Raw genomic sequence first — 25,649 nt, 5'->3', positions numbered from 1 at the left:
TCAGGACGTTCATATATATGTATCTATAATATTTCTTCTAAATAAATACATTTTGCTTCAAATAGAGTTTTCTGGAGTTTATTATATTCAGGACATTCGGTGTGTACCATATATCATGATAGGTATATTTTACTTCATTGAACTCGGAAGCAATTAGACATGAAACTTATTTATCAAAATCTTCGTATGTAATGAAGTAATCTCTTGGCTAATTATGATAATGAAATATCATCCTTAACTTTGTAGATCTGATGTTCAAATCTTTTGTGCGGGTTGATCTATTACTGGTAGGTATTTTCAAGTGTCTGATGTCAGTTTGTTGGAGAGATGCTTTGTGTAATCAGATCTTGAGTTCGCAAAGCTTATGTGAAACTAAAAATTTCAAAATTAATTCATTTTTGAAAACTGTTTCATCCTTATAAAGGACAGTGATGATTCTAAGTCCTAATAACCAGTAGTCAGCTTGATAAATGATATGAAATGTAAATAAAAGAGTACTTTAATAACTTCAAAGAGATTACAATAACACCAACAAGTATCGGACTAGTATAATTATGTTATTTTCTACAATTATTCTTATAGACTTCTGATGAAGTGAACATCTTTTAGTGATTCGAAGAATGGAAATTAGTTTACACAAAAGCATTGGTTAGGAAGTCGTACTAAAAACTTGTATTTCTGTAACTACTGAAAGTCTAACTTGTTATGGATGAATATCAGACAATCTATTTACAATAATTTTAGTCAAAATATTTAACACACATTGTTTGAAATATTAATCGACCAAAACAAATGAACTGTTGTAAGTAAGAAATGAATCAATGGTAAACTAGATGGTAACTAATCCACCGTTATGTACATGAATATAGCTCTGCAAGCATATAGAAATGAAATCACTCATATAATTAATGAAGTTGTTGAGTAGCTCATAGAAAGTATATGATTAAACTGGTTGTCTAGTTTTCAAAGAAAAATACGTACTATACGAATTAAATGGCTAATAATATCATTTATAGCTGAAATGTCTAGACAGATTCCCGATCTTAAACAAATTCGTTTATTGAATAAGAAAAAGAGAATTCAGCGAAGAAAATTTTCTTTTCGACGAAATCATTTACTTAAGCTGTACATTCGTATATATAGTGATATGGAAAATATATGTCTATAGGAGGCTAGAAAAGATTGCATTATAAATGGATTCCACAATAAATAACAAATGAGGTGACGTACTAATCAAGGGGTAAGGAAGAAAATAATTTATGGGTCAGATAATAGTTCAATTGACAGATATGAAGAAAAGCGACAAACACAAAGGTCATAATAATAATAATAACTGATTAGAGTTTAAATGTAAAATAGTAATTTAAAAAACAAAAAACCGATAATAATCAGATAAAAGTACAGAAAAAAAACAACCAAAAAAAACGTACCCAATGAGGGAATTAGGGCCAAGGAAGGGTAAGAGGTTGGACAAATCGTTTCTGCACGCAAAGTTCAGGCTTGAATTCATGGATTGCCAATGCCTCAGCAGTGCATAAAATATTGATTCGACCTCCCTTTGATCCGGTTCCTTTAACTCTATAGATTATCTTAAAAGACGTGTCTTTTGGAGCAATGTGTCCACAATTGATCAAATGCTCTTGTATCGAACTGGTTATCTTTTTACATTCACCTTTTAGGAGCCAAGCTGGATAGTGTTCAGAGATACGTTTGGAAAGCGATCGCTTTGTGCGGCCTATATAACGTGCTCCACATGAGCAAGTAAATTTATAAATACACATCGATAAATACACATTCCATATCACTATATATACGAATGTACAGCTTAAGTAAATGATTTCGTCGAAAAGAAAATTTTCCTCGCTGAATTCTCTTTTAAATTCGTTTATGCTCTAAAAGTAAGCGCATAATGCATTTGTTGATATGAAATATAGGTATAATATCCTTCAAACAAATGAGATGGGGAGTATATGAAATTTAAAAATAAGTACTTTTACGGGTGTGTTTTATAGGTCACTTATGCCTGTTACTTCTTGTGTGTCATTGACTGCTGACCAGGAATACCTAACCAAATATGTCCTGGGCTTTCCTTTTAAGCTCTTGTCAAGTGATGTTCATTCTCTTGACGTCTGTCTCCAATTCCTGGCACCATATTTTCGTTAGTTTGTCCCTTTTCTTTGTGTTCTGGAAATCCCAAGTTACAGCTTGTCTTGTGATCCGGTTCGACGATTTCTGTAAAGTGTGTCCTATCCGCCTCCACATTCTTCTAGTTTTTTCAATTGGAACCCGGTTTTCCCCCGAGCACAGTAGGTTATTGATGGTATCTGGTCAACGGATTTGGAGTATCCTGCTTAGACAGTTGTTAATGAATAATTGTACCTGTTTGATAATAGTTGTAGTAGTTCTACCATGTTTTAATCAAGCTTGACGTTTGTATTGAAACTTTCGTGTTGGCCAACAGCTATTTTGAGTTCCAAATGTTCTTCAACTGTAAGAATGCTGACTTTACTTTGTCAATCCATTCTCAAATTTTATTCAATGCATCTATAGAGATTCTGTATTGTTTGTACTAACTGATGATTACTTTCTACCTGATTTCGTGCTCATTACGACTTCCACATTTTATACGTCCAGTTGTGCATATCTAGTTTTACTTGCCTTAAATTACACTGTTCCAAGAATTCTTGTTTAGCAAACCAATTCGTATGCTTTTAATTATCATATTAACGTTGTGATGTAACCTTTTATCAGACAGTTGGATATACATTCAAATTCTGAAGCTTTCAGGGATTACATGGGACGGCTTGAAAACTGGAGTATGGCCAGGAAAAATGTTAAAGATAATGAAACTGTGGTTCATTTCCTTTCATTCATTGAAAATGATGTCTACAGCTTACTAAAAGAATCAGCATTTCCAGATAAACCTATTTCATCTCCATATGAAGCTCTTAAAGAAATACTACTAAATCATGTGAAGTGTATAAACTTCGAACCCAGTGAAAGGGCATAATTTCATAAAACGATTCGTCGGAATAACCAGAAGGTTAATAAGTATATCCTCAAACTGCAAGATTAAGCTGCTTTGTATAGTTTTCGCTATCAACTTCATGTGCAGTTGCTTGACCGATTGATTGAAGAAATTAACATACTAAATCTGAAGAGAAAGCATATACAAATGCTGAAGTGTTTCTCCCAAGACGCTAGAACTACGTGTATTATTAATGAGACAGTGTGTGAAACTGACATCCAGGATACAAACGATTCAACCCCATTAATTATTTGTCTTAAAATGACTCGCACTTAAGCTCATGCAAGTAGGCGTTAAATTGGTGTAATTCTACTTCTTGTAATAACATTCATCAAAGAATTGCAAGGCAGTATACAAATGTGATCACATATTCGGTAATTGTTTGTCATGTGGTAAACTTTATTCATGCAAATCACGCGCATTTCTTCGTTTTAAATGCTTCGAGTGTAGTAAAATGGGATACATGAAGCCTGTTTTTAAGAATGCTGTTCGCTTCTCCACTTGTGACAACAAACTCTCTAGTTCTTATTTTATTAAGTTAGGTGTTTCCAATGATCATATATGTCTATCCGCGATTTGGAAAAGTATTTTCCATATTCGAAAGCGATTATATACCTGTCGCGGTTCATTTCATGATTTTGCCGTTGACATAGGAAGTATTGAGCCCATTATTTCGCCCAAAAACTTAAAATCTGTAGGTTCTAACTTTGTAGTTCGACCCACTGAAGTCTTAGTATTGGAGATTACTGGATACAAACTGCCTACACGAGGATGCTATTAATTGTTAATAAAAGATTATAGTTCTTCATACATGCCATGTGAGCTTTTAATTAACGAAACTGGACCTTCAATACTGGGTTCGGAGATTTCGAAAATGCTTAAAGTGGAGTTGGCTTTATAAGCTTTTAAAAGAGGTTATGATACACTGAGATAAAGTTTGATAGCTCTGTGTTTTAAGTACAGTGGATGGATACGAATTCAGCCTATAAGACCTCAAGTACAGGGTAATCTGGTCCTTCTCAAAAGACGTATAATTCCTTATGGTTTTCGGGAAGCAGAAAATAATACATTTAATGATTTGTGCTCAAAATAATCATTAAATTGATCCAGTTTTCAAAGTGGGTACTCTAATCTTTATGCCCTTCAAGTCTAATGATAAGGCCTTTGATGACCCTAAATCTGACTTCATTTGGATCGTACTAGTGTTCGTTATCGAAATGTGCATGCCGCCAATCCTCGTATAAAATTATCGACTTAAATTGCTTTAGTGAACAACGGCATTAAATTTTTAAAATACAAGAATGAATTTTTGAATACGTATATTTCGTACAATCGTTGGTCGGAAGGTGGAGCAAAACAAAATGATGCTCAATGGGGAAGGCAAATGAGCCATCTTGATTTAACCAAGCGTGAATCGATATTTATAGTCAGACAAAAATAAAGTACAGGCATGTGATGAGTAAGATAGGAAATGCACACACATACGTTACATAAAAACAGTGAAGCTTGATAAGCGAATAAGCAACAAGGTCAAAATTCGGTTTGCAAAGAGTTGCTAAATTGATTTTTCCAGAAGCTAGAGTAACCTATGTGGGCTTGACATAGAGCCCCTCACTAGAGACCCCTAGGATATGTGGTGATCACAGTTTAACACCAAACTCCCTTTCGTCGAAGCAAACATGCACGATGGTGGAAGTCAAATATATACTTAATTGGTTTCAGGGTTCTTTAGTAATCTAGGTGTCTGACTTAAAAGATTTTTATTTTCAAATTCCCTTGGGTCAGTCTTTATCTGCTTCGGCAACGGTTTATACTCCTTTTGGCCTGTTCAAATACCACTACCTTTTAGTTGGTTTAAGTAGTTCACCAGCCATATTTCAGGAGGTGAATAATTATGCAGTGATCTAAAAGTGTTGACGTTTATTAAGATGTATATTTCAACAATTGACATCCGACTCATTTTATTGGGGTGAGGAACAAGAGTAGTGCCTACGAAGTCTACTAAAGTTTTTCCAGAGTGGTCCTGTTCTTCGAACTTGCTCTTTAAGTGCATATAATGTACTTATCACTGATGTATCACATGTGGGCATGGGTGTTATTTCAGAACAGGAAGGTAGACTAGTAATCTGTGTTTCAAGCAAACTTACTGTTGCTGAACAAGGTTATTCACAAACTCAGCGAGAAGTATTAGCTGTGTTTTGGGTTGTTAATAGACCTCATAAATAGTTATTTGGTCATGAAGCTCTAAAGTTCATTTATCATCCTGAAAATATCCTTAGCACGTTCCTCGGCTGATATGGTTCAACGATGGGGTATTGCTTTGAGTGACTATAACTATACGATTCAACGCAGAAGTGCCAAAGAAAATAAACATGTTGACTACATATCTTGATAGTTATTACAAGATAAACGTGTTAATGCTGCAGACTGTTTGTTAGTGCAACCTTTACCGGTGGGACGCACAGATCTAATTTGAGCAACTTGTCAATACTTTTGATGTATACCCTGAGCTATACGAAAAGGTTGGAATGCTAGTCTGAAACTTAGATTTCCTATTCACTTTTCAGAGCGGAATGAGTTTTCCACTACTCCTGATGGTATTTTGTGTCTAAATGATCGTGTTGCTATTTTACCTTCACTGTGTAAATCTGTCCTTGAGCTTCATAGTGGACATTCAGGTGTTTAGAAAATGAAGTCTTTAGCAAGGCTCATATGTTGGTGGCCGAATATAAATGCAGACATGTGTCGTACAGTAAACAATTGTAGAAAATGCCAGCCTTGGAAGTGGTTTTCATGGACAGTATCGTCTGAGGCCTGGAAGAGAACTCATGAGGACTGTTGTGGTCCATTTCTTGGCAAACACTATGCACTTATCGCCATCGATTCTTTTTCTAAGTGGCCTGAAGTTTCTTCAAAAACTTCACCAAATTCTGACATCACAATCCAAGCATTTACTTACTTACTTTTTTTTACTTTCGCCTGTTACTCCCAATGAAGCCTAGGCCGCCGACCAGCTTTCTCCAACCCACTCTGTCCTGGGCCTTCTTTTCTAGTTCCATCCAGTTCTTGTTCATTCTTCTCATGTCTGTCTCTATTTCTCGGCGTAATGTGTTCTTTGGTCTTCCTCTTCTCCTTCGACCTTCAGGATTCCATGTGAGGGCTTGTCTTGTGACACAATTGGGTGATTTCCTCAAAGTGTGCCCAATCCACTCCCAGCGCTTCTTCCTGATTTCTTCCTCCGCTGGAGTCTGGTTTGTTGTCTCCCACAGTAACTTGTTGCTGATAGTGTCTGGCCATCGGATCCGAAGTATCTTGCGTAGACAGCTGTTAATAAACACTTGTATCTTCTGGATAATGGCTTTCGTAGTTCTCCACGTCTCCGCCCCATACAGAAGAACTGTCTTGACATTTGTATTGAAAATTCTGATCTTGGTGTTGGTTGACAATTGTTTTGAGCTCCAGATGTTTTTCAGTTGTAGGTATGCTGCTCTTGCTTTGCCGATCCGCGCCCTCACATCTGCATCAGATCCACCGTGTTCATCAATGATGCTGCCCAGATATGTGAAGGTTTCCACATCCTCCAAAGCTTCTCCGTCAAGTGTAATTTGATTGGTGCATATTGTATTGTATCGGAGAGTCTTGCTGTTCCCTTTGTTTATATTGAGACCTACTGCTGCTGAGGCTGCTGCCACACTGGTCGTTTTCTCCTGCATTTGTTGTTGCGTTTGTGATAGAAGAGCCAGATCATCCGCGAAGTCTAAATCGTCAAGCTGCATCCTGCCTGTCCACTGTATCCCGGGATTTCCTCCAGATGTTGACGTCTTCATGATCCAGTCGATCACCAGGGGAAAGAGAAAGGGTGAGAGTAAGCAACCTTGCCTAACACCGGTCTTTACTTCGAACGAGTCAGTGAGTTGTCCTACAAGGATGATTTGGCAGTTTAATCCATCATAGGAATTCCGTATGATATTGACTATCTTCTCAGGCACTCCGTAGTGTCGAAGAAGCCTCCATAGTGTCGTCTTGTTTACGCTATCAAATGTTTTCTCGTAGTCAATGAAGTTGATGTAGAGTGATGAATTCCATTCGATTAATTGTTCCACAATGATACGTAGAGTCGCGATTTGATCTGTGCACGATCTATCCTTATGAAATCCAGCTTGTTGATCTCGAAGTTGAGCGTCCACGGAATCCTTCATCCTGTTTAACAATACTCTGTTGAAGACTTTTCCTGGTATTGAGAGGAGAGTGATGCCCCTGTAGTTGTCGCACTTGCTAAGATCGCCTTTCTTTGGTATCTTGATCAGAAGTCCTTCTTTCCAGTCTGTTGGTACTTGTTCTTCGTCCCAAATCTTACTGAAGAGGATGTGGAGTATCTTGGCAGTTGCTGCTACATTTGCTTTCAGTGCCTCCGCCGGGATGTTGTCTGGTCCCGCTGCTTTACCGCTCTTGATTTGTCTAATGGCCATGCTGATCTCCTCAATTGTTGGTGGGCCAACACCGACTGGGAGGTCTGTGGGTGCTGCTTCGATGTTGGGTGGGTTCAATGGAGCTGGTCGATCCAAGAGTTCTTTGAAGTGTTCTACCCACCTGTTTCGTCGTTCTTCAATGTCGGTGATTACTTTGCCTTCCTTGCTTTTCACTGGTCTTTCCGGCTTACGGTAATTTCCAGCAAGTTTCTTTGTTGTATCATACAGTTGTCTCATGTTTCCCTCTCTTGCAGCCTTTTCCGCTGTCGTTGCTAAATCTTCCACATATTTACGTTTGTCGGTTCTGATGCTCCTCTTCACTTGCTTGTTTGCCTCTGTGTATTCGGCTTGTGCCTTGGCTTTTTCCTCTCTTGTTCGGCTGATATTGATTGCTACCTTCTTGTTCCTCCTTTCTTCAATTTTATCCAGCGTACTAACAGTGATCCATTCCTTGTGATGGTGCTTCTTTTGGCCCAGAACCTCCTGACATGTTGAAACGATTGCCTCCTTGATACCTTTCCAGTTGCTCTCCATAGTAGTTCTCTCTCCATTGAGTAGATCATGAAAGGCCTCGAACCTGTTGCTGAGGGCTATGTTAAATTTGTTGAGTTTGTCAGCATCTCGAAGAAATGCCGTATTAAACTTTTGTGATGTTGTCCGCTCCATTGTCCACTGCTTCTTGAGTTCTAGTTTCATCTTGGCGATCAGCAAATGATGATCGGATGCTATATCAGCTCCTCTTCTGCTTCTCACATCCTCCATCGTCCTCCTGAACATTTTGTTGATGCAGATATGGTCGATTTGATCCTGTGTAGTGTGATCCGGTGAAATCCAAGTGGCTTTGTGTATGTTTTTGTGTGGGAATATGGTGCCACCTATGACCAGTTTATTGAAGGCACATAGGTTTGCAAATCTCTCACCATTTTCGTTCCTTTCTCCCAGTCCATGTTGTCCCATGACGTCTTCGTATCCAGTGTTGTCCTTTCCAACCTTGGCATTGAAATCTCCCATCAGAATAGTCAGGTCCTTGGTTGGGCACTTCTCGACGATCGACTGCAGCCTATCGTAGAATTGGTCTTTAGCGTCTTCATCGTAGTCGTTGGTAGGCGCATAGCATTGGATGACGTTCATTGTAATGACCTCTCTCTTTGTTTTGAAGGAGGCTTTGATGATCCTTGGTCCATGAGATTCCCATCTAATAAGTGCATTTTGTGCTTTTCTGGGCAGCATCAATGCAACTCCTTGTGTATGTGGGGCCTTTGCTTCTTCATGATCGGAGTATAACAGAAGTTCTCCTGAAGACAGTCGTTGTTGTCCAACCTGCGTCCAATGTGTTTCACTGATTCCAAGCACCTCCAGGTTGTATTTTCTCATTTCTACAGCAATTTGGAAGACTCTTCCGGTCTCCCACATTGTCCGGACGTTCCATGTACCTATAAAGGGTGTTGCTCTGGTTGTTAGAAGGTGCATCGGTCTCGTGACTTCCGAAGAATTTCGGCTTTCATCATGAGACGTCATAATTATTCCTTCTACTCCCAGGGCAGAATTTAAATGGCTTGAATGATTTTTTCTGGTTAGCGTTTTTTTAGCGAGTTGATTTTCTACGGGATGGGGTCGCTAACCCCATGCCCGACCCTCCTCCTTTACCCGGGCTTGGAACCGGCAGTAGCCACTGGAGGAGCTACAGGCGGAGTTAATCCAAGCATTTAGAAAAGCTTTATTCAGTTCACTGCTCCTAGAGACTTTTGTTTAAATGACCAGGCAGAAAATGTCATCAGGACATTGAAAATTGCCATAATTCTGTTGCTGCTTCAACGTTTAATGAACTGAAGAGGTGAGCAGACACATTTCTGTAACGAAAGAGACTCCAATAAATCTACTGAGAGGTAGGATTCTTCATTTGAATCTGAGGTGTTCAGTGTCTGTTGAAGTTACATATTATCGTGGGAATGATCTTCGACTAGCCGCGTGGGTTGTGGTGGAAAATGTTGAAAAATCTGTGGTTCGAATTTTCGCCATCAGTGATTCAGGCACTCATACCCGATATATTGATTAACTACAATCCCAGGAAATAGGTGAGTCCCTTTCAACCTCGGTTGTTAATTCAAATACCTATAATATATCGTACAAAGTCTATACCCAATACGCAGTAGGACAGACGCATAATGGACCTAAGGAGAAGATTCACAGTAGACTTCAAAAATCTGGATTCTTATTTGAGCTGTAGGGGTTGTGGGATTTATGCTGCTTGATTGCGCGCTTATTGCGAATTCCAAATACTTAATTTCGCTTGTGCTTATCTAATCCCAATCTCTGCAAGTTGCACTGTTCCGAGGATTCTTAGTGGCAGGTCATTTGAAAAAACTTCAATTTATCATAGATCCATTCTTTATGCTGGTGTTTTTTACTCTTAGGTGTTTCCCGGCATATTACGGTTTATGCATCTTGAGTCTTTTTCCAACAGTTCATTTTTCTATTTTCCTCTTTTTTTGTTATATACGTAAGGCTTGGTACCTGTTATTGGGAGCTATCCTGAATTTGCTTTGAATGATGAAGTGATGGTCCTGGATCCACGAAATTCCTATTTTGTAGGTATTGTTCACGCTCTTTAAGTATAGGGTATTTTCCTCTCAATGACCAAAACATGACAGCACCACTGTCGAAGTTAATCTTTTTTGTCTGGCTTGTTTTTAGTGAGTTTCACCTATACAAGCACAGGGGGAGGTCAAATATTGACGTTCCTGCAACTATTTGAACGGTTCTCCATATCTTCTACTTGCCGTATGTTTCATGTACTTATATTATTATCTCCGTTTTCTAGAATGTGAAATGGCCTAGCGATTTTTGAATAATCTTGACTTTCACTACACGGTTTAGTAGTGAGTGTGTATGAAGACTCTGCAGCTCCGAAAACAAAGCTCAAATGGTTATAGATTTTTTAGCACGGTTTTATTTTACATGATTGGGTTGTCAATCTTGTGAGGAACCCTATTCCCTTATCTAGGCTTGAGAACGGCAGCAGCCCTGGTTTTGCAGGAGATCTGAAGACATTCGGCTGATTAAAACGTTTATGTTCGATATTAATAATTTCACTGTGCTTTTGGACGTATTTGTTTTCCTCAACTTCTGAACTTGTTTGTTTATATCATAATCTTCGGACATTTCGATTTCTCTTTGACTTTAGTTTGATATTTCAGGTTTTTGTTCCGGGAATCTATAAAATTGAAGGTTTGTTTTGCAATTGTTATTAATGTTATTAGAATGAAATTGATAGTTTGCGAATAAACTTTGGTGCCTAAATTGGAGTTTCGTCATATTGTTAATTTGGGTTCGTAGGTTACAAGTAGATCAACATACCGTATTTCAATAACGGAAGGGAGCAAAAGCTTGGACGTAACGATTTGAAATGCTTCAAAAAGGGGTTATAATTTCGGCCAAAATGATTTCGTTGAAGTACCCGATGGAACTGAAACGGGGACTGATGATAATGAAGTGCCGTTGCAAAAATACTGTCCAAAATCTGTTTTCAGGGGGAGTACAATCTTAGAATCAGTAATAATGATAATAATTTACTTTCGAATAACAGTATGTTTTGCTAGGCTTTCCAGTTTACAGGCAAGACAATTAGGTGTAAAAGCACTGTGATAAAACCGAAGCGGATGCAGTTTCTTCACAGAACAATGTAAGACTCCCAATGATAATAGCTTCCTAGCTGATAGTTCAGAATAAAAGCATACTGAGGATAAATCTCAGTAACTTGTGAAATAACTCGTGGCACATGAGTTTGAACTAACTGGTCGCGTGTGAATTTAAATTTGGTTTGGTTACGGAAAGATCCTAATCATTTGTCTTACTTCTGAAGATAAAGATAATGTAGTAGCATTATTTTATTTGAATTTCAACGTTTTATTAAAGCACTAACAGTTACTATGTCACTTTAGCTCCTATTAGCTTGCATTTATTGCAGTTAGTTTAAATTGATCCATTTCGCAGCCATAGGAGCGTTAGGGTTGTAAGAAAGTGCTAGGTAATATGGAGATGCAGATTATAGGTAAATCAAGAGACTGTTCTTGACAAGCTGACTTGATGTGTAGGATACTGATGAATGAATCGGAATATCATTCATTCTTTTTTGCCCTCCATCTTCGCATAGTGCAACCTAGAAGAGACAGCGGGAGAAGTCGAAGGTCAAGTACAGGCTTTGCATGTGACGGGTACAAGAATTGCCATTGTGGGACCAACCGCCGGAGTCTGTTTCTGAAATAAGTCATGTCTTTCCACGAGATAAACTCATTCAACGAATGACTAAACGCTTGAAAATACAGACTAAGATAGCCTGTAGCTTTCCATCACAAAGGCCTTATGTCGATTTCTGAAAACGGGCAGATGTTAGACTATAATTTGTGTTTGGTTATGTTGTTAAACGAACAGTATTATTCCACTTACTTCGGAACTACACCATTTCATGATTATGCTTCATGGCTACTAGACTATCTTGGCCTCTTAACCACGACAGAGAACAAGTAAATCTTATCAGGATTTTTATGCAAGAGTGATAAGAAATCTGTAGTATATACAAGGGAACTGTTAGGACTTCCGACACTACTCGTGAGATAGTTCTGTTGTATGGGTTTACAAATTGAGAAACTACTTCCACCGCAAGTAACATACCGGTATTTATAAACTCAAGATACTCTTGGTCTACTGCTCAGAAGCCATCGGCACTAAAGTTGTCTTTCAGAGAATAAATATGATAATTAGAAGTATTCGAACTGCTTTCCTAACTAGGGACTCCCAGAATAGCTTGATTTATAGCAGGTAAAATTGGATAAGCACAACCGAACATATTGTATTCGGAATTGGTAATAAGTGTTCAGTTCATTACAAAGGAATCATCAATCAGTAGAAATACTAAAACAAACCAAATTCGGAAACTAGGGAGAAGAAGCTGAGGTGCATAAGACATACTTTGTAGAAATCGGTAAAGTGCATTTCGAGGCAAGCCTGACCTCTGACTTCTCTATCAAATAGATGGTTTGAGATTTTTCGTCTGTAGACTGTGCCTTAAAAGAGGTAACAGACCCAATTAGACATAAAAAGATGTTCAAGAAGCAGCAAAGTTGATCTGTGGATCGAATTGTAGGGCCAGTGGAATGTCACTGTATCCTAGCTAAATCTTCCGGCAGTTAGATCACTGAATATCAAACAGCCAACTGATCTTCGTCAAGGCCAACGAAAACCAACCCACATCAAGTGACTGCACACCATGAACTGGTTCATGTGATGGTGCATCTCCTTGAATGTGTAAGTGAGAATCGTGAAGCAGACAATTAGCTTATCAATAATTCTTCCTTTTTTATTATTCATTATGAAAGGTGACCACTGAGGAGATGTACAAGTACTTTCCAGCTTGTCCCCATCTAGTATGCTAACACCGCTCAAGCGACCACATTCCACCAGATATTTCCTACTTAGTTTGTTATCACCATTGTTTACCTGCGCTTCTTACACATTATTTGGGTTTTGGATTGATTCATTTACACATCTAAAAAGCTGTCCACTGTTAGCTATTCTGGAACATACTTTTTCTTTCATTTTGTTCTTTACACTGCAAAATCCAACTCTTTGTGGTAGATGCTGGATCGAAAAATAATACTGTTCTGAAAGTGTGCAATTTCCCAGATTATGAAGTACGCAAATCCACAAACAACTGTCAAACTTGAACCGATACGATTGAATCACCGGACTGCGCTTTTTAGTAATCACCCAAGATCTGTAGCTGTGTAATATAAACGAGAACTACAAAGTTAGTGGGTTTTTTCGACGTTATTGAAATTTGAGCTTTGGCATTTTTGATTTTCGTCCTTGTCAGCTTTTACAAATTCCCATCCGTTGTTACTAGGTTGGTTTGTCTTTAATGCAGTTATATTTTTTAATTCATCGCATCAGTTTGTGTCATTCAATGTTTTTATAAATGTTTAGTATACCAGGTTAATCTTTTTGACATTTATTTCGCTGCGACCTGTTGTAACACGGTATTCAAACCATAGCATGATCATATGGTAAACATATGTTTAAAAAATAAGAATCCATCTAGAAACATGAGGAAGCTCTGATTCTTTTACCGTTGCTGAAATAAACCACAGAGTTCCAGGGAAAGAGGTGTAAGAAGACCCATAGTCGCCGTTGATCTTAAGGACCGTGAGGCTAACTACGCCTTTTTCGTATTGTTATCAAAAGCCCAATAAATTGTTCGCTTGTATCGGTCAGAGTTTCAGGGTCGTTTTGTAGCTTTCAAACAACGACAGTATAAGGATTCAGATTGATGGAGTTATAATTTGTAGATAGGCAGATCAGCTACAAGATGGTTTTGCTGAATTATATTTTGCAAGGCGAGATGCTAATATCAGATCTCTTTTCAACTAAGAACGTCAAGGGCTAACTTGTCCTCTCGAATATAATCTTCTTTCTGGCGAAAATTCGTTGATAGGTTAATGAAGTTCGCAATTTTCTTCCAATAACATGCTTCTGAAACCCTGTAGATCACCAAGGTTGAATGCAGCTTCAAGGTTACATAGGGTAGCTATATCTTAGCGTTGAAAATTATATATATATATATATATTCAAAAATACAAAGACAGGTACATACCTGATCTACGCGTCCACTTCTGTGTCTAGAACGATGAGACGACCTTTGAGCGATACCAAAGTGACCCTGAGAATGGCCATTTGCCAATTAGGAATTAATAACAGTTATAAACCAGTGTGAACTGACATCAGCTAGAATGCTGAAACGCTATTTAGCCAAATAGATAAATGAATTTCTAGCTAAAATTTAAGACCTATCATTATATCTGATTGGCCCGTCCATAAATTATAGTCTCGCTGTTTTTGACTCTATATTAAACTGATACTTCTGTAATCATCACAATAATTTCTGTTATTTTGTACAAACTGGTGCGAACGATGATCACGGTCAGTCTGCTGCAGTTATGTCGAACTCCCAGACTAGTCAGTATCTTAGTCTTACCGCTGAACCTATACAACCGTCCTTGAAGAACTCTGAAAATATCCGATCAGGAACAGTTTATGTTCCTCGCCTTAGGTTAGCCATATTTTTTTCTATTTTCATGGGGTTTGAAGTTCAGATGTCGATTCTCAAACCAGGCTACCACTGAGTAGTAGATAAATGAAGTGTAGCCTAGACCCAATTGAACTATTCGTTACATTATTTTACTCATTGTTCTGGCTGCGTCGTTCGGGGGTTTTCAAAGACAGCGTCTTTAGTGCTTGACACCTTGATTCCAATCTATCTAATCATTCTAAAGTAGTATCATCTGTTGCGCTCCAGTTGTCCACAAGCAGTAAAACAAGCGATTTATTAAATAAAGTCACTACTTAAAAGCTATTAGTGGTTAAGTTCGTATGTTATCATGTTTGCTTTTTTATATTTTACCAGTCTACTGAAATGAACATTATTTATACTGGACAGCAGAATTTTTTATGGCCTGTACAATAATTATGGAATTGTGAAAACCAATCGAACATTTCATATTAGATATTAAGAACGTACCTACAGGAGAACTGATTACGACAACCAAAGTAAACTTGATTGTTGATATTAGTAAACGATTTTACTCAACCTTAGTTGACATATATTATGTAACATTATGTGGAATTCCTGTTTTGGATCTTCTTCGTTTTTAATTTTTGTGAATTAATTTTTCTACTCACACTGTCCTTTTTAAACTACAAGCGTGATACAGTCTACATAAATCGCATTGTACATACTAGTGCTCGGTGAGACTTAAAATTTCGGGATGCGTTTACTAAGTTAATTGGTCTATGTTTTCACAGTTCGATGTTCTTATCGGAGGTAATGTTAATCCGTCATTTTTATAAAAGGCTGATGACAGTCTAAAAGCGTTTTTACATTAATATGCACTGGATTTCTTTTCGAACTGGAACATGTCAGTGTCTATAATTTATTAAAAATTCAAGTTAAATACCCAGGTTTTTAGCTCTTTGTTTGGAAGAATGTTACCCCCTGTTTCCCCACCTACTGATAAAACAGCTGTAATGTTAAGTGGTTGGGGCAGCCTGCCGGAAAGCCTTTTCTCAGGTTTCCTGCTAGTTGGCACTAATTAATACGGCATACTTGCAACCAGCACGAAATCTAGGTCAAGAGTTCCTTGTCGCCTGAGATTGTAACATAGCGCACGTGTTTTCGAGTCACAGACTAGTGACCACATTTTGTCTTGATCCATAGAATTCAACCAGCAATAAAGAACTAAACAGACATGTTATTGCTCACAATAACATGTTTATTTAGTTACTAGTATTTGACCACAGATGCCTTAGAAATATTGCTCGCATCTGCTGGGATCACCGGGTAAGTAATAGTGAGGTTAAACACAGGGTATTAGGGAATGATGGTAAATCAGTTGATGAGGTGATGAATCTTCATCGACTGAGATGGGTGGGCCACGTGTTACGTATGCCTGAACACTGATTACCACGACGAGCTATGCTGACTAGTATTGGGGATGGTTGGAAGAGAGTTAGGGGCGGCCAAACCAAAACGTGGCATCAGAGTTTGAAGTCACTAACTTCTAATCTGAGCCATGTTGGTAGATGCAGACTACTTGGTTGGGGTCCGCGTGACTATCGTAACCAATGGTTGGAGACCCTCGGTGACATGACTCAGAATCTATTACAATGGCGCAGGTGTATACACTCTTTATCTTCCCTTAAACCTTGAGATTAAAATTGCTTCATATCTTTCCTTCTTCCTGTACTATATCCTTATATACAACCTTTCTTTCATATATACCACTTCTAAATTAACTACTTCAATGAATCCGGTGTTCATCTTGTTGTGCTAACGAGGTATGGTGACTTGGACCGATGCATATGTGTGCCTGATCCTACGTTGTAGCTGACTGACTGATTGACTGTTATTGCTCACTACTCAGTGGTCAAGCGCTTGGAATTTATTTATTTAAACACATAAATATTGGTACAAGAGGGCACCAGATATATATGCGCTACACAAAACAATGAGAATGGGAAGAGAAAAAGGAGTAAGGTGCATATAAAAAAAGAAAGGAACAATAAGAACCACAAATTACTGTATGTTAGTGTAATAATAGGAGTAATAATGGGGGAAACAGAAATGTACAAGCGGAAGAACTCTTTCAGTTAAGGAAGTTATGATCACTTTTTATGAAGAAAGTAAAAGAAGGTTACAGTAGGATTGACTCTAGCTTCTATTCTGAGTGATATCTAATAACGTCTCTAGCACTGTGTTTCACCATCTCTCGGACCCCAGCCAGGGAGTCGGGAAGGACCAACAGAAGAGAGCCCTTTGCAGATTTCTTTCATACCACGACACCATGTCATACACTGACCACCTCTCCGCTCTTTCCAACCAGTTCCAGCGTTGGCAAATAATGCACGACGAGGAATTCTCTGGTACGACATTCGTAGAACATGTCCAAGCCAACGAAGTCGATGTTTCAAAATGGTGACACCAATTGAATTATCGTCTCTGCGCCCGAACACACGATGCTGAACCTCTGCATTACTAATATGGTGTTGCTACTGGATGTCAGCAATCCTTCGGAGACAACGATTATCAGATACGGAGAACTGTCTAACATCCGCAACTCGGAGAGGCCATGTTTCACAAGCATAGAGCAATACTGCTCTCACTGAAGCATTGTAGATCTGACCCTTTACCGTCAGAGTAACATCATGAAGGCGCCAAAGCTGGCCCAGATGGGCATAAGCCGCCCCAGCTTTCACTATACGTGAATCGATCTTATCACTCACCACTATTTATATTTGGTCATTATTTGAATTTAGTTAATCTTACTATCCTACTACTAAATAAACAAGTGGCTATTCAGATTACTCTGTTACTCAATTAGAATCGATAAGAAAAAGTAAATAAAATAGAAGTGCAGACAAAACTAATGTTTATGCAAACTATAGAACTACTTGAAATAAATAATCAGTACAAATTTTGATGAGTCAGTTATTCAGCGATGTGAATGCTCCACACCCTAACACTTATATGTGTCTCAAAACGTTTCATGTTTACTTCGACTACGAATTATGGGTAGTATCATTAGTTGTCAAAGTAAGTGTAACCAGTAATTCAAATAAATTCAGAAACCAAAGTCGTTTATAAGTAAGGTGAGTGCCATATTGTGCTCGTGTAACCAAATTGTATAGGCAGTAGTAGCTGTTGTAAAGTTTCATTTTAAAATTTGTATTTTCAGTGAAGTTGTAGACAGTACCTGTGGGTTAGCTAAGAAGGTTACGTTGCAATTACTTCAGGTTTTTATATGGAATGTAAAATGAGTAGTCACTATCAGTAACGTTGATTCATTCAATACATTTATTTTTGCACTATATTCCATTTGCTCATCAGTACAATTCTTTTTAGAGAGGACTTATGAAATTTAGGGATGAACAGAGTTGTGATGTTACTTGATATGGACTGTTTCTATGTTCAAGTTGAACAACGTGAATTTCCCGAAACTAAAGGGAAGCCGTGTGTTGTTTCACAGTATAGTGAATGGAAAGGTGGAGGGTTGGATCATTATTTTGATGATTTTTTTATCTTTAGAGCTTTAGCCGTAAGTTACGAAGCCAGGGCTCTAGGTATAAAGCGTGGGATGTTTAGTGATGAAATTCGAGTTCAGCATCCAGAAGTAATAATTTTTAAAGTTCCTGAGAAACGAGGTAAAGCAGAACTTACAAGGTGAGTAACTTAAACTCAATTTTGAGGTCGATTGTTTTCTGCAGATATCGGGATGCGAGTTCTGAAGTGATTCAGTGTATATCCGAATTTACTAGCGATATTGAGAGGGCTAGTATTGATGAAGCATACGTTGACTTAACTGGTAAGCTGATATTTTGATATTTATAAACCTTCTGATAGGTATCGTAGATTCAGTTTTGATCCAGGATCACAATTTGTCATCACTGCACCCCAACCCAGAGTCTTACGTGTTAGTTAACAGCGATATTGCTGAGGAGTCAAAGTTAGAACTCACCGAAACCAACTGTGTTTCGCTCAGCGGTGTTGATTGGATCAAGTTACTGGACTCTAACTTTGCAGAAGGAAGGCGATTAGCTGTAGCTTCTGAATTGGTGTACCGCATTAGACAGGCTGTATTCACAAAAACAGGATTTAAGTGTTCCGCTGGGATTGGCCCAAATAAAGTAAGCTGTTTCTGTGTTCTACTTCGTTTATTGTAGATAGTAAACCATTTAAAATTCACAGTAACCACTGAGTGATATTTCTGTTCCTATCTTTGAGTTTTTTATTGTTCAAAATAATATGATGTAAATCGAGATGAAATCAAAGCAGTCTCTCTCAACGTAATTAATTGTAAACTACTGTATTTGTTTTGCAAGTCATTAGGCTGCCAGTTCAAACTCTGCCATATCTACTTTACTTTCGGTGGTGTTTGCACAATTAGGGCAAATCGCCGTTTATAAGTCAACCTTGTACTTGGTTACTCAGTAACACTGTGGTGTATGCTACTTATACTGACAGATATAAGTAGCATGTAGCAGCAATAGGAAATGGAATGCCTGCCAGCATAAGATCGAGTTGAGGAGAACAGGAAGGGAAACGGAGAGCAATTGGAGTAACGACAAAACTGGAAGATGTGCAAACAATGTATTTAATGTACGATTTTCCTATTTTACGAGGGCACTATGCGATTTTGCATAAAACGATCAATTGGTTTTCCCTACCCTACCTGAGTTTCCGTTCATTACAGCACTACCTTGACTATGCATTCCTAATTATAATTATAATTTTAAGCAGTTAGAAGCAGTCAGTGGTAACTCCTAGATACTAGTCGGTACTTCAGAAAGACGTGTTTATAACCTTTAGAAAACCTCAGCCGATCTACTGAACTTAGGTACTTACTGTAATCAACCGTTTGGTAACGACCTATTTCGTGCTTATCTATTTCTTATTGTTGATTGTGTTCTACCGATCATTTTTCAGCGTGACTAACATTCCGATTTTTAATTATCGAGCCCCATTATTATCTTTTAATCTGGTTGTTTAGCAAAGCGGTCGTTATTGCTATCTCATTGCTTAGAAATATGTTTCTCTTCCGCCAAATACAAAACTGTTACTTCAGGACTGGTCTGCGTCAATATCTAAACTAGCGATCGGGAGTAGACTAGTTGGGTATGCTTACTACTTCACTTATCTTGAAAATCTCATCTGCTCTGGTGGGTCGGTGTCTGACAAAATTTCGACACGGATTCAGAAACCACGATTGCCGTTAGCCAGCTTGCAACACTTCTGCCAACCAAGGGACATGTGTACTGTGCAGCATTCCTCTGTTATATTTTTTGGCTGTGAGAGATGATCTATTAAAGTAGGAGACACAAGAGGCTGAAGGTTTATGACCATAGGTATCTTCACAGAATTTCCCTCGTTTCTTAAAATGATCGAGTGGGCAACGTTGTGATAAGGAATAGGGTACTTAGCAAAGGTGGCAAATCGGTTGATGAGGTAGTGAATCTTCATCGACCTGTGATGCTGTTATTTAGTACTCAGTATAATAACTTGGCAGTGTGACAGATGTTTCAATCAATTTAATGGAACTGATTACTTTAATGACAGTATTTCCGTTCCATATTTGAAGAAATAAAATGAAATCTTTGGGTTGTTTCTATACCACCTAAACAAGACGTTCGTCCACTAATAAATTTAGGATTTACAGTTTCAATGTGGAATTTTGTCGTTGTGTATTTAACAAATATAATATTTTCATTGAGGATATGGGAATAAAAAACTTAGTAGTATTCATGCAATAAATGTATACAATTTTTGTTATTGGATTTGCGAAAATACAACAACGGCAATCATGGTTGAAGTTATTAATGTAGAATTTAACTAAGTATTGTACTACTTTCAGGTTTTAAGTGGTAGTCAGTTCATGATTTTAATGAAACATTGTATTAATTTGATTTGTATAGCCACACTGAAAGAGAGGGAGGGAGAGTAAATATACCTCCTTCCAATTTGAGTTCTATCTATTCATTAACTGTCAGACTTAGATTCCTTTATTATTATTGCTTCCTTTTTTCACGTTTGGTCAAGTCGATTGCTAAATTGGCATGCAGTCTAAATAAACCAAATAAACAAACAATTATTCCGCAGGAATCAATTCCTATTTTATTGGAAAATACTCACATAAATAAAATGTAAGTGATGTATGTTTAATAATTATTTTGAGTAAATTATTTATCATTATATTATCTTCTGAAATAAAACACCAGAAATAGTTAGTTAATGTTGTTTAATTTAGTTATCAAGTACAAGTTCCTTTTGTCAGTTAGAAGTCGTTATACTCTTAATGTGAGGACTAGTGATGCTGATTGAATGATAAAATCAAAATAGGTGGAGCGTTTTTCGTATTTCTCGATCAAATAGTTAGATTGAGATTAGCCATAACGTTTTCACTGTTAAATAAAAGTAGGTGCTATATCCAACACTTTTAGTCATTTTTTTTGTTCACTTAGTGGGTGAGTGCTGCATATCGAAGTATAACTTTCAGGTTTTTAAAGATATTCGCAACTATCTACTTTGAACTACTAGTGTGGCATGTTGAATCTGGGTAAATCCTGCTACCTCAACAGGAAAACTGTGAGTTAGGAGATATGATAAAAAACACAGAGACGATGATAGATAAGGATTTATTTGACATCAAAAATAAATTGAATATTATCTGAACATTCCAATCTTTATATGATTTTGTAGTGTTTAACATCAATTAACTAGTAACTCAATGTGAGCATAAATCTACGATATTATAAAACCAGGAGATATAGCTAACGTACTAAATTATGTACAGGACATGTCACAGGCAATTGAAAAAAAAGATTATATATGTTACTCTCACTTCAGTCATTTTAATCCTTGCTCACTATATCATATCTTAGCCCAATATACCGAATGAAAAGCACAGATATAGTGAAAAACAGGGCTTCAAATGAAATCTTTGATGAAAATTACTCTTAAATAACGAACGATGAATTACTAAATGAACGGGGAAATAGCTGAAAGCGGTGAATACAACACTCTTATTTTACAGTGAAAGGGCCGTGGTTAACCTCATCCATTGTTTAAACACTGTTTGAATTGCTGAACTGGTACTCCATTTTCATGATATTCTAGTCTATAAGTTTATTTATAAATATAATGGTTCGATCTTAAAGCTGTTAGTGTTTAGTTGTCATTTTTTTGATGAATAGCTATCAGCTTATTTGAAGTCGGGATCATACACAACCACCAGTTTATTTTGTCTATGATGTGTATAAAAATAGAGCTGCGGCATCTTCACGGACTATTTGTTGACATGAATTTCTTATCAGTTAATAGAGAAATGCTAGGTGGTTGTTTTTATCAGTCTGCCTAAGAGTTTCCTATAACAGTACTTTCTGGCTGAAATAGTTAAAGTAGTGTCAATTAAAATTTTGTTCCTGTGGAATTTTCTTTGCTCATATTACTATTGATGTCTTAGTGTTCATCAAATCTTACATGAGTATCCCATATTAGTATTCTTATTTGATATATGTATCCAACTGAACAAAATAATATAACAGTGTTTTAGGCGAATTGCGCAGTTTTAAACATTCATGATTCCTCACATTACCATTAAAATATTATGTTAATGACATATGTTAATGATATAAGTTGTTGGTTTATTTATATTACATTACTTTTATCATCATCACTAAATTAATTCCAAGTTACTCACTAAGTGAAATCAAAAGTTGAATAAAACACTTGTTCGGTATCACAGTTTGTTTCAGACTCTTTTAGTTGGTATCCACTTTCAGTCGAAAACTGTTTCCAAGTTAATTTACTCTGATATTATATAATTTAATCACTTGTGTAATACTGAAGTGATTTTTTTAAAAAAAAACTATTAGTTGATTGGTATCATATTTGATTTTTTTTAAAGACGTAATTTAGGTGGCAAACTTGGAAGTACTGTTGTTAAAAAATTGAAGATTGAAACACTTGGTCAGCTAAGTTCAATTCCATTGTCTGTACTCACAAAAGAATTTGGTGAAAAAACATCGTAAGTTTTGTTGGACTACTTCATTAAAGGTTTGCATACTTTTTTGGTGGAGTATTGTTCTCTGAGCTGGATGGTTTGGTCATGGAGCTTTCATCGTCCTTCTGAACGACATCATCAGCCCAAACTTCGGGTAGAAGTTGGAGAACAAAAATCATCTAGTTACTTACGTCTTTCACCCCCCGTAGAGAAACATAGGCTTCCCACCACTATTCTCTATCGAACTCTGCCCTGGACAATACTTTCCAAAGGTTTCCGGTTGCTATTCATCCTTTTCATGTCTGCTTCTATTTCCCGACGTAATGTGTTCTTTGGTCTCCCTCTTTTCCGTTTCCTTTAAGGATTTCAAGTTAGCACTTGCTCCATGATAAAGTGTGATGATTTCCGAAATGTATATCCTACCCACTTCAAACGTCTTTTCCTAATTTCCTCTCTAGAAGGAGTCTGGTTTTTTCTCTTCCACAGTAGGCTGTTACTGATAGTATCCGGTCAACGGAAGTTCAGTATCTTGCGTAGACAAAAATTTAGAAATACTAATACTCTCCTGAGTACGTACTAACTGTTTTGACGTTCGTATTGAAGATTCTCACTTTGAAATTAGTTGAGAGTTGTTTTGAGTTCCATATGTTCTTCAAATGTAGAAATGCGGTCCTTAGTTTGCCAATCCTCGCTTTACATCTGCATGAGATCCTCCTTCTTCATCAATGATGCTTCCCAGGTACGTGAGTGTTTCCACTTCTTTCAGAGTTTCTCCATCAAGTGTGATTGATTTGGCGTTCTCCGTGTTGTATTTGAGAATCTTGCTCTTTCCTTTGTGCATGTTGAGGCTTAGTGATGCAGAGGCTGCTGCTACACTGGTTGTTTTGACCTGCATTTGTTGATGTGTATGGGATAGAAGAACTAGGTCATTTGCGAAGTCCAAATCGTCTAGTTACATCCGACATGTCCATTTTATTCCGTACTTACCACATGATGTTGAGGTTTTCATAACCCAGTAAACCACTAGGAGAAAGAGAAAGGAGGAGAGTAGACAGCCTTGTCTGATTCCGATCCTCACTTGAGATGCATCTGTCGACTGTCCTCCATGCACGACATTGCAGTGTATACCGTCGTATGAATTCCGGACGATGTTGACAATCTTCTAAGGTACACCATAATGTCGAGGAAGGCTCCATAATGTTCTCCTATCTACACTGTCAAACACCTCATATTCAAGGAAGTTGGTGTATAGTGACAAGTTCCATTCAACTGATTGTTCAACTATGATGCGTAGTGTCGCAATTTGGTGTGTGCACGGCCGATCCTTACAGAATCCAACCTGTTGATCTCGAAGTCGAGCGTCTACCGCGTCTTTCATCCGGTTCAGCAACACTCTGTTGAAAGCTTTTCCTGGTACTGACAGTAGTGTGATGTCTCTTTAGTCCTCATACTTGCTGAGATCTTTCTGTGGTATGTTGATGTGGTATCGTTCCACTTGTTCTTCCTCCTGAATCTTTCTGAATTGAATATAGATAACTAAGTTTAAAAATTTATAATCCTGAATTATCCAGTACGTTACTAGCACTTCATAATCAACAAAATGGTGGGTCCTTTAAAAAATTGTATAAAAAATAATTTACTGGCATATAATAAGTTGTGTGATAACACTGAAGCATTACCTAAATGGCACTAAATGCTATGCTACGTAAATCATGGAAATTGTTCCAAAATCAACGGCGTTTCGGTCATTAATATAAATGATAAAGGTTAAATAATGAAAATAATGGGGGACAAAATTAACCATAATAAAGTGGGTTAAAATGTCTGGTGTGAATGTCAGTGTTTGGGAAAAGCAACACATTAAATTGCACTATTTTGTTTTCTTGCCTAGCTGCTATATTGCCCCTTAATAGATATTATTTGATGAAGTTATAAGATTACTTTAGTAAACTCATTTGTATTGGTTGTTTGAATCTTCTAATTGGTTTTTGAACCGCAATTCATTAGTCTCTAGATATCAGTGGGACGATTCAAACAACCAATAAATTAAACTTCACCCTATTACACAAGCCACTGGCTATCTGTATTCAGTTGCTAAGTGGATAACATGATGGAGTTTGAAACCGACTGTACTTAGTTCCAGTACCGGAGTGAACATCAACTCTGGGATACTGTTACGTCTAGCTGATGAGTCTCAAGTAGAACAAAACGCGCGTCCTGGTTTCCACTGCTAGCCACCATCCGTCTCTGCTTATAATACTTTATTAAACATTTAGAAAAAAAATTCTCGCATAACGGCTCATAACTAAGCAATTCGTTGATTTTAGTTTCATTTATGATATTAATTTTTCATTTTGTAGAAAGTGGCTTCATGACTTATCTCATGGGATTGATCATGAAGTGGTTACTACTCGATCACTTCCAAAGTCTGTTGGTTGTAGTAAAAATTTCCTTGGACGTGCAACACTTACATCAAGTGAACAAATTAAACGATGGTTATTATGTTTAGCTGAAGAAATATTTGAAAGATTAGATGTTGATTATCATCAACATCAACGTTATCCTACTCGATTAATTCTTTATGCACGTACAACCAATGATCCAGGATACATTGGTGGGATATCACGTACACTTCCATCTAATCTTTTACAATTCATTGGTTATGGAAATCGAAGTATAATGAATAATGATGAAGGAAATTTCAGTAATACTAGTGATTTAGATAATAAATTACTTAAGTATACGAGTCAACTTGAAAAACTTGCAAATACTGCTTTGGCCACTTTAAAGGAAGTCCTTTTTAAAGGGGAAGCTCCGGAAATATGGTGAGTTCTATTTTCACTCTAAAATTTGTGATGAATTTGAATTAGGTTTTCGATGTACTTCATCATTATTACTATATTTTAATAACTTTACGTAACAGTTTTGGATGCATGTAAACAGTTTCTTGTAGTTTGTTTATTAGATTAGCACTTTAGAATCATCAATAGTACTTCCTTGATGACTAAGGTAGTGTACAATAATAATGTGAAAGCTATATGTGAC

General features: G+C 37.3%; 1 protein-coding gene across 1 annotated transcript; it reads left to right on the top strand.

Moving 5' to 3' along the window:
• Positions 1-13,384: 13,384 nt before the first annotated feature.
• On the top strand, positions 13,385-25,433 carry Smp_136180 (putative DNA polymerase eta; the record flags this gene model as incomplete). Its single annotated transcript, XM_018793936.1, has 9 exons — positions 13,385-13,399; positions 14,957-15,099; positions 17,951-18,090; positions 18,134-18,268; positions 18,313-18,410; positions 18,464-18,732; positions 20,642-20,745; positions 22,509-22,628; positions 24,965-25,433. Exons 3-9 carry the CDS (start codon positions 18,083-18,085, stop codon positions 25,431-25,433), a joined length of 1,203 nt encoding a protein of 400 aa, XP_018648398.1. The 5' UTR covers positions 13,385-13,399; positions 14,957-15,099; positions 17,951-18,082.
• Between the last annotated feature and the right edge of the window lie 216 nt (positions 25,434-25,649).

Source organism: Schistosoma mansoni, chromosome 1 (assembly GCF_000237925.1).
Source record: "Schistosoma mansoni strain Puerto Rico chromosome 1, complete genome".
In the NCBI taxonomy this organism is placed as follows: domain Eukaryota; kingdom Metazoa; phylum Platyhelminthes; class Trematoda; order Strigeidida; family Schistosomatidae; genus Schistosoma; species Schistosoma mansoni.
This window is presented reverse-complemented; position numbering and strand designations above follow the sequence as displayed.